The sequence below is a fragment of the Perca fluviatilis genome, chromosome 3 (genome assembly GCF_010015445.1).
Source record: "Perca fluviatilis chromosome 3, GENO_Pfluv_1.0, whole genome shotgun sequence".
In the NCBI taxonomy this organism is placed as follows: domain Eukaryota; kingdom Metazoa; phylum Chordata; class Actinopteri; order Perciformes; family Percidae; genus Perca; species Perca fluviatilis.
The window spans coordinates 33,652,337-33,667,711 of record NC_053114.1 but is presented as its reverse complement, the minus strand read 5'-3'; the positions used below and the strand labels follow the sequence as shown (position 1 = coordinate 33,667,711).

Sequence of the window (15,375 nt, the reverse complement as noted above, 5' to 3'; positions counted from 1 at the left end):
AACAGTCACAAATGAGTCATGTCACAAGGAGATAGTAGTTAGTGTTTGGGAGGAAGGAAAATCCATACAGAATATTTCAGAGCTGTCAGTTTAGTCTCTTTCCCCATGCTTATTCTAAAGTTAAACAAAAAAAAAAAAATCAAATACTATTCAGAATTTTAATCTTGCCCAAGTCTATAAGACACGAATACTGATCTGACACCCTTCATTTAATTCTGAACTCTTTTAGAGATGGCATTGTACCAGCTGTTTTTGCTCTTCACTGGCAACCTCCTTTGTTGCAGAATTAGTTTAAATCGATTATTGATTAATGCTTGGCACTGTCTGGCCCCTGATTACCCCACAGAGCATACAACCCCCATAAGTCATTTAAAAAAATAATACTAATAATGTCTACTCTCTCAGTTCATACACTTAACAGCTCAATGGATCCCCCAAAAAAAAAAAAAAAAAAAAGAACAAGTCACTGCTTGCATAGAGATGTGCCCTTTATCTACAGGAATGTTTTGTTCCCTGAAGTATCTGTGTGGAAGTTTCAACAAGGAACAGAATACATGTACAAGAACATTAAATTTAAGTTCCTTTTAATATAAGGCAATGAAATAAATCCCATCGTACAAACAGGTTACACATAATCCCCCAAAACAGTTATCAAAAACGTCATATTGTGGCTACAAGTAATTTAAAACCCAACCCACCCTGATGAAACTGTCAAGCTGAATATTATAAAGTGCTTTCTCATTTTGTTGTATGCAATCATCACCGAGGCAAAGTCGTTACGTTTCTGAACGTGAGCCTTAAAGACCTTTCAGGCACTAAACAAGCCTACATAGTATTTATTAGCCTTCTAATCATTCACAGCAGTCAAATGAACCCATACTGTTTGAGAATCTGTTGATCAATAACATGTTCCCTTGCTTTGCAAATGTAATATTAAAATGTAAAAAAAAGAAGCATCATCCAGCAGTAGGGTCCATTCTCATTACTGTAAGTCAGCATCTTTCTCCTCCTACGGAGCAGTCAGTTCTTCCTTCTAAAGAAAAGAGGGAAGGACAAGTTAATCATTTTTCAATTTAATGTGATAGTTCACCAAAATAAACATGATAGACCAAGAGATGTGATATTAATTTGTAATGCGTACTGCAAATACTACAGCAAATGAGCGGTACGTTCTACATATACCAAACCACAGATAACACATCCCAATCCCAATAACTGCAAGCAACGACATGCAGAGGTCAACATGGACATGTTGGTAACTGCATGAAGGATGGAGTAATGCAAGTATTAATTCCCGTTGGCTGGAAGAAAAAAAAAGGATGAGTGGAGAAAGAGAATGATAAAACAAACTGCAGAAATAAAGAGTTGAAGTGAATGGTATTCCAGGGCCATGGAGTGTGGCTTTGAGAAGCTCTTCAGACATATCAGATTATTTTCAATCAACTAGAGACACCTAGTGGTCAGTTAATGCAAGTTCTTTGTATTTTAAAAGGCATAACATATGTTGTGTCTTTGAATATCACACTGACCCTGGAAATCAGGGGTTAAAATGTCAAAAGAAAAAAGGGACCAAAAGAAGCTAGTGAGAAAAGACAAGGCACTGCAGTAAGCAACACTATAAAATGGCAGGAGAGATGCGGGGGAGAGGTCTGGGTTTGAGGGAAGCACACCTGGCAGCAAAGGTTCCCTGGATGAGTCCAAGACCTGGTGAAGATGAAGCCAGGTCAGAATTGTATCTCTTTCCTGCTCGTTTTTTTATGTCTCTCACATACAAAGACAAGAATATTATTCACACTTCTATACACATCCATGCAACCTTCTCTCAGACTTTCTCAATTCATTTAGGACCTCAGGGTGAGAATGTAAGGCATCAAGGCGTTTTTGCATATATGCATATCAACTAAAAAACATACAACAGATTTTAGGTCAATTGCATTCCTTGCAGCCAGCCTTTCATTCAGTTCATGCCAGTTGTGGATGTAAACCGTGGTTTGCTGTTTAAACTATGTTTTTCTTTGATTTACATTTGTGTTAAAACACATTTCCAACACTGCTTAATATTTACTGTTTTGTCATTTAAAAAAATCATTAAAATATAAGAGGTTTTGCAGTTTCTGTTTTGGAGAGAATGCCTACATTTCTCATATAATGCCACTGCAGGGCATTCTGGGGGAGATGTCAAAATAGTAATGACTGGGTGTAACACACTGTCACAACACATGCCAGGCTAAGGAGCATGTAAATAACAGATGTCTTTCCATTGCTGTAAATTCAGTTCTTCAAAGACAGCACAATATCATGGAATAGACTTGATCAATAAACTATAAGTGGGTGACTCACAGTGATTTCTGAAGTTAAAGAAGACTGCAGAGAAAAGGGGTTTGAAACACAAGTGTGCAGATTCTATACCACCTTTTCTCATGATGACTCAAAATGTTTAAAATATCTGATGTATGCTATGCATGCAAGAATAAAAAAAAAAGATAACAATCTAAAATGTAAACAGTTAGAGATATAAACACTCACAACTGAGTTCACATAATTTTACCCATCTGGACAAGAAACAGTAAAGGAACAGGGGTATCTGCCTGGAATCCTTTCCCTTAAGGCTGCCATTCAATAAGCATACTAACTTTCTCTTGCAAGAGCCTCAGGTGGTCTGGTGCGACTGGCTTCCTCTTAGTTTACTTGCATTACAAGAGAGTTGCTTGGCAAACAGGAAATGATGCAGTTGTAAGAATGAAGGTTTTTACGGTTTTGTTAAAAAAGTTGCTCTGCAATAATTCAGCAGCAAACCCTCAGGGCTAGGGATGGGCATCGTTTGGATTTTAACGATTCTGATTCCAATTCCGATTCCGATTCTTCTTTTCGATTCCGGTTCTTATCGATTCTCGATTCCGATTCTTTGAGTGGGAGTTGAAACGGGTTAGATGCTTATTTCACAAATAAGAGGAAAGTTTTATTTTGATTCATAGGTGGGTTGCAGTTTTACAGCTTTTACAATGCAAAATAAAGCCACACTAGAGCTCCGCTTACTGTGCTGCACGGCTGCAACACAACAAGCGCCTGGCTGCTACGGAAACCAAAACTTGCGCATATTAAATTTGGAACCTATGATCGGATTTGAAACCAAATCCTCCAAACGATTCCAAACGATTCCAATAAAGAAACGATTCCGATGGAATTGTAATTTTTGAAACGATTCCGATTAGGAATCGGTTCTCAATGCCCAACCCTACTCAGGGCTGACCTGGAAGTTGCTGAACACGTAAGATGCCTTTCATATTATGCTATGCACAGGCTGCTCAGCACTAAAGCATATAAGCCTTGTTCATGTTAGTAAATATTTACAACATCCCTCTAGTGACTAGCAGTGAGCATACGTCGTGGCAATAAGCCAAGTCAATAGTACTAGGTTGACTTTGGTTTCATGAACTGGTGGTGAAAAACTTATGACACAGATAAAAGAGGACTGAAGTTCTTCAGAAATACACTGAAACCTGTTTGAATGCTGGAAGTACCACTACTGTGACAGAACTATATAAAAACACTTTGAACTCTCTGGTCCTCTCACCTCATAGGTGGTTCCAGCCCAGAACTGTCTCATCTCTCCCCTGCACCCGGCCACCATGGCAGAGGTAATCAGGGTGAAGGGCACCAGGTAGAGTAGGGCTGGCTGGCCCATCCCTGACAGCAGCATCACAGCAAATGTTACTATCATTCCCAGCAGATAGGCTACAAGGAATGAGAGATGGACAAAAACAAACACATAAGGAGAGAGACAAGGTCAATCTGAAACTTGCATCTCACACTCACACACACACACAATAAGATTTTGAATCCAGCGAACATCTATCAGTAAACTTCACAATACGGGAAAAAGACAACAGAGACACCTAGTGGTCAGCAAAAACAATGTCAGCATTTCACTAAGAAGAAGCATTAAAGTGCCCATATTATGCTCATTTCAGGTTCATAATTGTATTTTGAGGTTGTACCAGAATAGGTATACATGATTTAATTTAGCTACAGAGTGAGGCATCGCACTTCTATCCCATCTTTGTCGAAAGGCGCACATGTGCAGTAGCTAGTCAAGGATCACATCAGCTAGCTTTGTTTCTACAACTTCAGTCAGTACAAGGCAGGATTAGCCGGGAGACTTCTTCTAAACGAGGGCACACTTCCAACTTTGCGTGGAATACCTGCAGAACAGTGACATGTAAGTAGTTATTTTGTAGATTATGGTGACCTAGTGTGTGTTGTAGCAGTGTTTTGCCATTGAGAACGAGCTAGCATGCTACGGTTAGCCACCTCATCTCGGCTACTGACGTAGAAAGCTGTGCAGATTTTGAACAGCTCACCCGGAGACTGAAGGTAGAAGACATTCAGAAACCTGTATCTCACTCAAAACAGCATGGATTTTTTTTTTCCAAGTTTGTATGCGTGTGGAAGCACCAGAGACACAAAATAACACCCCAAATCCCAAACAATATATCAATTAACATATAAACAAAATTATAGTTAAACTGTGATGTACCTATGCAGCAGCTGACGAAGTAGATCTTCTTGCTGCTGTTGATCCAAACATCAAATCTGCTGCAGTAGGCCACCAGGAGACCTGTTGGACCAGAGGATGCAGAGGTTGAGTGATACATACTACTACTACTACTACTACTACTACTACTACTACTACTACTACTACTACTACTACTACTACTACTACTACTACTAAATTCTTCTCTATATGCGTATGACACCAAATTACTTTTCTTTTTTGCATTTCTACTTTTATTGGATAGACTATTACCCTTTTGTCCTTGTGGTTTGTCTTCAATGTAATCACATTCAATTCTGACTATTAACTCCACAATCAGAAGAACAGATGAGTATGTTTTAATAATTAAATTAATAAGCTTTGTTTGTACTAAACTGTACACATTATGTATCAAGTTTTCCTTCTTTGTCCTCTATGGGCTTAATGGGTTTAAACACTGTTGTTAAACTGACTGGCAACCAGCAGCCACTGTTGTATACCAGGGACAGTTTAAACACTGACGGTGACACTGTAACCTCACCTGGAACAATGATATCTCCATAACCCAGAATGGAGAACTGCATCCCGCACAAGTTCTGAGCCCAGGCTGAGAACCGTGGGACACGCATCACCACTGGCAGCTATGAAGACAAAATGGTATATTTTTAAATTGACAGTGTGACAACAGAATTATTGTGTTGTATGCAACCAAATACAGTGAGCTGTATGTTGTGTTATACTGACTCAATCTGACTCTTTACTTTATATTAATTTCTAATTCATTTTTCTATATTGCTTTAGAATCTCTCGCAGTGTTTTTTCTAAGGGCATTTTCAAACCTATAGTTCATTTGCTTTGGTCCAAATCAGTTGATGAGTTTGTAAACTTGGAGCGATTTCACCTTGGTTCAGTTTCTTTTCACACCTGCAGAGCTTGGCTGCAGTCTATTTCTGTGAGAGAAACATTGCAAGTTGCTACACTTTACATGTTCTGCCACACCACAGACTGCAAAGCAGATCTGACTAGAGGAGTCATTTAGCTTACACTTCATCACCCATACAGTAGTATGTCTGGTTCGAGGTCGGATCACGTTCTCACCCCAAACAAACCGCTCCAGAGATCGATTAAAAGCGTACCGAGACCACCTCATCAAGGTGTGGATGTTCAAACCACAGTTTACTTTGAATGAGACTGACTTTTTTGATTTTATTCAGCTGATCGATTATTTTTCACTACAGTAGGCCAAGTGTTAGCCTTTTTTGTTTCAAGTTAGATCGAACACAATGACAAACCGCTGTTTCCACAATTGCTCACATACATAGTATGCAGACTTTTACACACTGAACACGATTTTGCTGTGAGTACACAGGTGTTTGCTTTTAGAGTAAAATCTCCCAGAGAAAACCAAAAATCCAAAAACATGAGCTCCGCAGCAGGAGGAATCCTGGGAGAAACCCAGCTTTAGCTATCCAGCAATGACTTAACATTCCTTAACTAAAACCTCTGGGTACCTCTAACCAGGAGTAAAAACACTTACATTCACTTAATGACACTTATAAACACGTGGTATTCATGCTAAAACAATGTTTCACTCAAATGGAATATAAATACAGACAAAAAAATGGAACCCCCTCAGTGCTCCAGACTGCGGCCAAACAGTTGCATTTGCGACCTTTTATGAGACAGTGCGAGTATTTTTTTACAACTACTCGCACATGTGCAACTTGCAAATTTGACCACATTATTTTTATTTATTTATTTCATGTTGAAAAACGGTATACCAGAGATCATGTGCAGGCGGCTGGCGGGAGAGTAAGGAGAGGCACAAGTTGTTTACTTGTTCTGATGCTGTAATGACAGTGAAGTGACCACTTACCTCATGTTTACATTAAGTTTTTTTTGTATTGTTTTTTTGCACTGTAATTACAGTAATAATACTTTGTTTACATTTCTTAATGTGCATTTGTTAAGCACCATTCAACTAAAATGTGACTGTGAACTAAAATAAAACAGAAAACTGTAGTTCCAAAGCATTTATCAGTAATACAGTTAAAAAGGGGAAATATGGGGAAATTGCATTGCAGGTGTATGCCCCTAAATTTTCTGCCTGTGCCCCTCACATTTTCAGTTAGGGGCTACAGTGTAATAAATAAATAAGTGTAGTAAAAAAAGGTTAGTCTGGAGCCCTGCCCCTCAAGGCTAAATCCATTAACATGAAACACTGCCCATAAACTGATTCAGCTTAAGTAGAACTGCTGTGTTTAAAATACAGACTCCGGTGACTTATCAGCACATACCACCTGACAGTCATGTGAGAGTCTACATGTGTGCTGGTTCACTTTTCACTTTTGTAAAAAGGTTAGGTAACAGTATGTGTAAATTCTGCAAATACCTATTATTATATATATTATTTCACATATATATTAATTCAAAGAATGCATTTTAATCACCTTTTTTTTTATTACTTGCTTTTTTGTATTATCTCCTACTGTAACTATTAGTTTGGATGCATCTGGACCATCCATGTGTGTCTACATAGAACATATAAAAACATAAGAAAGGCCCAATACAAAACTTTCCTCATCATATTTGTATCACATAGGCTCTATAAAAGTGGGACTCTGCTCATGCGAATCTATCTGAGATCAAACATCTACAACCACAATCCCCTCCCACCCACCTCAGGATGTAGCTTTAGGAAAAGGATTGGGTGGTTAACAAGTCAAGCCTTACTTTCTCAGAGGGAGCCTGGGGTTCAGCGGGGACTTCCACCATGTTACCTTGCGTCTACGACAGAGCCCACCCAACCCCAACGCACAGTTAGTCAATCAGTCCATCTTGCCCTTTAGGGCATCAACAACAAGCAGTGCAGATCAGCCAGGATGTTAATAAAGCCAGTACAAAGTTGAAGGGGAATTCCACCAGGCTTAGCTTTCAGCTTGTTGTCCAGGACTTAGGTGAACTAAAACTCCTGCACTCCTATGATCACAAACTCCTGCACACTGCTCTTCTGGAACACAATTTTACTCCACAGACTTATTTATTTATAGAACAAAGTTTGTATTCTTCAGTCTGCCAATAAAGTAAACTAGTTTGGGCCATAAGCACTTAAAAACAATCCTAGGACATAATAAAGTGCCTGGGTTGGTTTACAGAAAATGTTTTATCTGTGATGTTACTTAAACATAAAGCATTCATATATTTTTTTCATAATTGCAGATATTGCAACTGCTGTATAAAAATATATTTTTTTTCATGCATGAATGAAGAATGAATGTGGAATTTAATTTTATAGCAAATATTTAGAAAATGTCTAGAATTGTTTTAGTGGAGTTCCCCTTCAAGGTACGAAGCAATGGAGGGAGAATTACCTTCTCTCCTGATGCATCGGGGCCCAGGGCAACCTGCACCATGATGCTAACTCCATTCTGTTGACAGAGAAAGAGAATGCCAAGAATTGATATCGTGCTCCCCTCCATACATCACACTGAAACACCAGAGCTGCAAAAACATCTTCTAATCAATGATATTAGGTGTCCGTATGTAGTTGTGTGTACGGTTCCCTTTGCAAAGCATCTCTTCACTTAAAGTAAACTTTTGTGCTTTAGTGAAATATGTTAACTGGATGCTAATACACTTTGGAGCGACAAATGTTTGAGTATAAAAGCAGGAAATACTGAGGAATGGCAGAAAAAAATGTGATATCAGTAGCAGTTAAGTATGTAAAAAGCCCTGAGAAGATAAAAAAAAATTAAAATAAAATGGACTCATACCTTGGTAAAGAAAGGAGTGATGAAAACGAAGAAGACGTCATACACAAGCAGGAGGCTCAGCAGAATCACACAGATCTATGCCATTATGGGAAAAGAGACTCACAGATTAATTCCAGAACTGAGAAAAAAATATCTATATTTTAACGTTACATTGCTTGATCAGGATTGCATTAATTTACAATGATGGTAAATGTTGTGTGTAGTGTGATGCCATGACAACATCTTCAACAATGTGACATACTAACGACAGAGGCCAATAAATATATATACTTAAATTAAGAGGGGCTGTTTAGAGTACCTTGAAGTTGGACAGTGAAATGGTCTTCATGAAGTTGAGGCAGAAAGCAATGCCAAGGAGGTCCTGCAAGATCCAGATCCATCTACAAGGACACAAAAAGCTCTTTTACCTTGTGTTTTAACCTTAAAATGTGTTGTTTTTACCTTTAACAAGAGCAGTCTCACTCTACCTAAGGATACAACGCAAAAAGGAAATGCATCAAGTTACACATTATTAGAATTAACACCCTTCTAAAGGCAATTCTGCTAAAAGAAATCTTGACGAAAGCCTAGAGCAACAAGAATGAATGAACATTGATTTTGTAGCCATATGTTTGATAATTTACCAAGAGACTTTGGCTTCTAATGTCTTTGACTTATAAATTCAGACTAGCTGTCTGAACGGGATCATTAAAGCAACAAAACAAGGCATGTTTAGGATATTGTGACAGCAAGGCTTAAAATTCGAAGAAAGCCCTATAATCACCTTTTCCGTTGAGTTCAGAAATGGCTATAAAGATGCAATACCTTAACAAATAACACTGACTGGATGATTCAATGTTAAAAGCAGTGCTGCTGCAATGTGGGTGTTTATCAGATCATTTTAACCAATAAGCATATCCTGCTTCACAACCAGAACAGTCCTGTGGCGGTGGCACAGTCATGTCTTAAGCGTGATTTATGCTTCTGCGTTAAATCTACCCCGTGGCTACATACTGTATGTAGGTACATGGAGACACGGATCGTACGCCGGACCCTACGCCGTAGCCTGACGTGTACCTATCGAAAAATTTAACTACACATTGCCGTTGCTTGGTAGCATTGCATTTCCCCTTACTCATTTCCTGGTTCTCCTTCTAAAATAAACAACATGAAGACAAGGAAAGGGGAACTTTTCCTGCTTCAGATTTCAAACCGTGGTCAGAAAGCACAGGGGAGACACTTTGTTTCTCCAACTATGCCTCTCCCAAGCGAATCACCTTCACCCTTCACCTGCTATTCTATTAAAGAGATCGACACACACCAAAGCACAAGTATAAACTTCAGGCCACTTACATAGGCTACGGCGAAAGCTTTGCGTGGAGCCTCCGTAGAACCAAAAAAAAAAAAAAAATCACGCTTTAGTGTAGGTGTGAAACCGACAGAAGGGTTATAGTTGTGTGTTTTGAGTGCATGTGCCCCCTCGCAGTACCTGTCTTCATTCCTGTAGACTCCCCAGACCACAGCAATGCTAATGCAGGCAGCAGCCAGTATGAGAGACCTCACTGAGAGGTTGCAATTTCGGATAGAGAAGCTAGAAAAAGACACAGACAGACAATCAAATAAACAGACTTTTAGCAGCTGAGGCCCATCTGCCACAGTGTGATTCAGAGACAGACTTGTTAAAACACACTGATCGGTTTCACATCTTCCCAATGTGACCACAATGTCTGTCTTGTTTAGATTAGAAAAATGTAACAAGGAAAAATAAATGTTCACTTATACGGACTTGTTCGTCAGGTAGTATTGATACACATCCATTTGGGCTAAAATTGTTATTTCTAGGTTATTCAATTTTGTGAAGTGATTTTAGGTCTTAGTGGAATGTGTGCGTATATAAACACTTTTTGAAAGATTGATGCTCATACCTCCCAGTGCCACAACCAAGTTTTTCCATCACTGCATCTAGACAGCTGAACAGTGCAGAGGCAGACGCCAGGCAGAATATGGCAATAATGACGTAAACTGGGGGAAAAAAGGAACAGATCATATCAACAAAACTTCAGATTATCAGTCCTTCAGGGGACACAATTTGTTTTTTTTCCCCACTCACCAAGGACATTGTAGAAGAAGTACATGAGTACCAGCATCCCACACATCAGGGCGACAAAGAAGACCACTTTGAGAGGAGAGTACAGGAAAAGCTCTCCGCTGTCTGCTTTGCTCTCTCCCCCTCCTCCCCCTGCCCCAACACCATTTAACCGGTCTCTGCCACAAACAGAAAAACATTAGATCAAACAGGCACGTTTTGAACGGGCACTGCACTAGTACTAACAATGCCTCAACTATACAGTATGTTCTTCAAATATGTCCTCTAGTTTGATAAATTAAAATGTATAGATACTGCTCTGTTTGTGAAGCTGCAATGTCTCACCTCTCACATGTCCCGCTCCAGTAGCCGCCCAAGGCGACCGTGACAATGGCAATCAGTAGCATGACCGCAATGCTTGCATCAATCTTTGAGTGAGGTGGAGCATAAAGCTTCACCTGCATCCCTTCACCAAACACCTGAGGACATACACAAACATTTAATGAGAAACCGTACATCCAGCTTGACCTTCTTCATCAAATTGATTGATTGAAAGGGTGGCAACAACAAGACCAAATTGAGTAGAGGCCGAAAAAATAGAGAGTCTGACCTGCTGTGCTTCAAGTAAGTCCCTGTACCTCATGAGAGCCAGAGGAATATGGATCTTTGCATACTCAGAGTCATTGGCTGATGGAGTGATCTGAAGAACCGAGAAGTACAAAAGAGATTTTTATAAATGCAGTTGGTTAGAATGTCGCTTCCTTATTTCTGAATCACTTCTGCATGAGCATTTTACATTCAAACATCCTGACATTAGTATTATGATCACGTATAGACAAATAAACATGATTAGTCCACTGACAATATACAGATTGATGTAAATACCCTACCAATGATTTGCTGCTGGCAATGAGCAAAGTTGCAGCTCCGAGGCTCTGAGCAACCAGAGCTTTCTGGCTGAAATCACAGTCCCCCCTCATCACTACCAACGCTTTGCCCTTTACCACATCTGGACTGACCCCAGAGGCATTACAAAGCACAGTGGAGGTCATATTCACCAATGGATATTGCGACTGGAAAAGTGAAGAAAATAAGTGATTTAACAATTAGAAATTGGAATGTTTCCTATAATTTTCCCATTATTACTTTAGAAAACATAGGAGAAGTCACACAATTATGGGTGTTACAGTAAACACAACTAAGTAATTTGATCTAAGGTCATGTCATCATTACTTCTAACTGTAAATACTTCTGATTACCACATTAATCTGAATCAGAGTGGTAAACCATCACCAGTAACCAGGTTGTAATAAGATACTGAAAGTAACAATAGAATAGTGCCTAAAAATGTTTGAAAAACTTACGGCAGCACCAAGGGTTTCTGACAGGGGGGTCCAGGAGTGATTGTGGACAATGCAGTACTCCCTATCTGTACTTCCATTTGAAATGTGCAAGATCGCCTCTTGGCAGTTTATCTGTTGGGCAAGAAATGTTATTCTTTTGAGTTCCACACAAATTAAAAATGTTGAAAAAATGATCTTAACCCAACCCAGCCTTGTAAGACAAAACCGAGGAATCAAACTAACATACAGATGGAGTGGACAGACAGCAGATTAATGGCAGCTGGCTTGACATCCAGCTAACACACACTGCACCTCAGTAGGCATGTATTTGGTGTTTTGTATGCTGAAAAATCATTTAAATTAAATCATATGTGAAGAAGAAAATAAATCAGTTGTTGGTTGAACTGCTTACAACTCATGTAGAGAATGCCACAACGTATGATGGTGTGTCACAAATAGACTTTGCTTATAATTTAAGGGGTCTCAAGCCAACCACAAAGGTTGGGTACCACTGATCTAGGTTGATACCGGGCAAATGTAATCAATTTAAAAAAAAATGTAGACTTCTGGACTATATTTTAAACATCATTTCCATGGCTACATGTTAATGTATAGTTTGGACCGGCCCTACACTGAAATATAGTCATTTAAATGCTACAACTTCACTTGCAAATCAACAAATCCATGCTTACTGAAATGTAATATAGATTAGACTGACTGATATACCTCGTTTTTTATTCTTATTTTATTTTGTACCTGTAGTTATCTATACTCATTTATGTCTTAAGCTGCAGCAACACCTGAATAAATTAAGGATTATCTTATTTTATCTTATCTGGAGACCAATAACAAGGAAAACAAAACGCAAACATTTAGATTACAAAAAAACATTAGTCAACATCAAATCTTTTTATTTTGTGGAAGCATTTTTCAGTCAACAGTATCAAATTAATGACGTAGTATTTATGTCTTAATTGAAGCATAAGACAAGATCCCAAAACATACAGTTTCATATGACAGGGAAAATTCTGATTCAATATGTTGGTAAGTAAACGTGCTGACATTAGGCAGGACAGTACCAAAACAGGTGACATAAATCTTCAGGAGCCAGATTACAAAAGGAGCAGTCAACAATAATGTCCTTTTTGTATCTTTGTAAAAATACATTGCAGGAATAACATCGATTAATCATTTTAAGAGACACCTCTTTAACCTTATTTTTAATCAGACATTTTAAATATAAGAACCAGATTTTCTTCCAGTTCTGGAGTGAAGCTATTCTAGTAAGAGACCACATTTAGAACGGAGACAATTTTTCTTTTTTTAAATAAGGTAGCTAAGTATGCAGTCATTATTGCTATTTTTCGACGAGAAACAGATTTGGCCAACTCTAGTAGCGACAGGGTTGGAATATATGACTCTTCCTTCTTTATAAGTTTCCTTGGAAAGTGAAGTGATAGATGACGTCTGGAAATCCCCCTCCGCCAAACCTCAAGTTATACTTATGTTCTGTATAAATTAGCTAAATTAGATTTTAACGACCAAGGAGTTTGGTATAATTTAACGTCAGTTTAGGAAAGTGTTACCTACATTAACGTATTCCCCATTATGTAACATTAATGCAGCACAAAAACGCTGTTTTCTAGCTTGAACCACACTATCTGAGGCTAACTGACCGAAACGTTAGAGCTAGCGTTAGCTCGTCGACAGCAGTCATTTGTCTCTTTTTATACCAGGACAAGACGGTACTTCTCGTACACATATTAGCACAGTGTACGTGTTGACTAGCTACATACTAAGAATATGATTTAGACAGATAACAGTAGTCACAGCTAGCGAGTTTTTCGACGGTAAATCCAGCTATAAGGGCCGTCATTTGCCGACGGACACCGTTTAGTTTTATCGTTATTATCGTCCATAAACTTACCTGCGATGCCAAGAAAATGACCGACAAAATGATGATTCTGACAGCTCTTTCCATTATGGTAACATTCGTTTTTTACTGAGTCCAGTGACATCCACATTAATTGAATTATGTATGGCACGGAGACACTTCTTATTCGCTAAGTTACTCGTATCTTCATTGCTATTGTTTAGCTTGCCAGCAGCTGCCAGGTACTTCCTGTATTGGCTTGTGACACATGACACGCTGACCCACTGGTTTCTGTTTCACCTCACAGCGTCTCAACAACACGCACTGAGCATTCATGAATTAAAATAATTAAAAAGTCGAAGAAGCAATGTAAAAAATAATCCATTACAAGTACACTGAAAATGTAAAAGTACATTCAATATTTTAGGATAATACAATGTAACATTAGTCAACAACCAAATAAATAGTATAAAGTAAAAGTATAGCAATGTAACATAGTTCTAATAGTGTTATGTAATTCAGAAGAGGTTTTTGAGAATGATTTTCATAACAGACAAGATCCACCTTTATTCAGAAAATGTAAGGTAGGCCTACACTTTTTTTTTCAAACATGCATGTTTATATACATACATTGCAGCCAATTTTTTTCCCCAGATTTCAATTTTTTCATTCAGATATTGACTTCCATTCAACTAGGCAAAACAATGATTTCGATTTGCCTTATTCTTATACATCAAGACATCAATTTTTTTTTTATCAGATATAGATATATTCCACTGCTAATAAACTCATTGAATGGGTCACTAAAAACATTAACTTAATCACTTGTCAGCTTTTAGGCCAAAGTTCATCTTAATCCTTATGACAGGATACTTTTGTTGTTGTATTTATTGACTTATTCTAGGTTTGTTTTTCTGTTTGCTTTTGCTTTATTTTATATATATATATATAAATAAATAAAAATGATATAGTTACTCAACAAAAACAACAGGGAAACATAACACAATATATATATATATATATATATATATATATATATATATATATATATATATATATATATATGTGTGTGTGTGTGTGTGTGTTATCATTTTTATTTATTATATTTTCCTTCCTCCTGCACTGTAATGGCCTTTTTTCTATTGTATTTTTTTTTTACATCTTCTTTTGTGCAAATAAACTAAACACAACTTACTAAACTTAGCAGAAAAAACAGGAGGAAAGAGGAAAGAGAAGAGACACAAACCTGCAGGAGAAATATCTTTTCTTCTGTCTTGGCAGTGTGTCAATCTGTGGGCTCATCTTATTGTGGAGCTACTGAACCATTGGAAAGACCGCTCTTTCAGTTACTGACAGTTCACAACATTATTTAATTCATTGATTTAAAAAATAAAAAAAACATCATCAACAAATCAAAGGGCACTACATCACACATTGTTATTTCAAAAGTAAATATTGTATGGGAGTGAATCTCGACTGCCTGTGACATGACCAGCACCAGTATTTACACATAGTAAGTAAATGAAGCAGATCATTTTTAATCAATTTAAAATGTGCATGATATGATACTAGGTAGATAAAACATTGTTAGATCTGGTGATATCTCATTAAACTATTTAACAGGAATTTTATTAAAACTGAATCTCTTTCATTATATGCAGATGACGTTTTATTATATGTATCAAGCCCAACCTCCTCAATACCTCAAATTATTTCACTAATAAAAGAGTTTGGCAAGTTATCTGGCTATAAGCTTAACATGAATAAGAGTGAGTTTTTCCTGATCA

General features: G+C 37.9%; 1 protein-coding gene across 3 annotated transcripts; it reads right to left on the bottom strand.

Moving 5' to 3' along the window:
• Window positions 1–567: 567 nt before the first annotated feature.
• zgc:123258 (uncharacterized protein LOC641502 homolog) lies at window positions 568–13,858 on the bottom strand. 3 transcript variants are annotated; one of them, XM_039795475.1, is made up of 17 exons: window positions 13,643–13,858; window positions 11,737–11,847; window positions 11,263–11,445; window positions 10,983–11,072; window positions 10,718–10,851; window positions 10,397–10,551; window positions 10,212–10,308; window positions 9,776–9,877; window positions 8,606–8,687; window positions 8,308–8,382; window positions 7,906–7,962; window positions 7,268–7,321; window positions 5,076–5,175; window positions 4,538–4,618; window positions 3,575–3,735; window positions 1,671–1,704; window positions 568–1,033 (listed from the first exon to the last, which is right to left on the bottom strand). In XM_039795475.1, exons 1-17 carry the CDS (start codon window positions 13,694–13,696, stop codon window positions 993–995), a joined length of 1,611 nt encoding a protein of 536 aa, XP_039651409.1. In that variant the 5' UTR covers window positions 13,697–13,858; the 3' UTR covers window positions 568–992. The 3 variants fall into 3 exon arrangements, with proteins under 3 accessions (XP_039651409.1, XP_039651410.1, XP_039651411.1); XM_039795476.1 differs by lacking the exon at window positions 1,671–1,704; XM_039795477.1 differs by lacking the exon at window positions 7,268–7,321.
• Between the last annotated feature and the right edge of the window lie 1,517 nt (window positions 13,859–15,375).

Coding starts and splice junctions, on each gene's coding strand:
- zgc:123258 (XM_039795475.1), bottom strand. CDS start 13,696: ATGGAAAGAGCTGTCAGAATCATCATTTTGTCGGTCATTTTCTTGGCA. Junction 10,852..10,982: donor ACTTACTTGAAGCACAGCAG/GTCAGACTCTCT, acceptor GTATGTCCTCAG/GTGTTTGGTGAAGGGATGCA. Junction 4,619..5,075: donor TGGAGATATCATTGTTCCAG/GTGAGGTTACAG, acceptor CTGGTCCAACAG/GTCTCCTGGTGGCCTACTGC.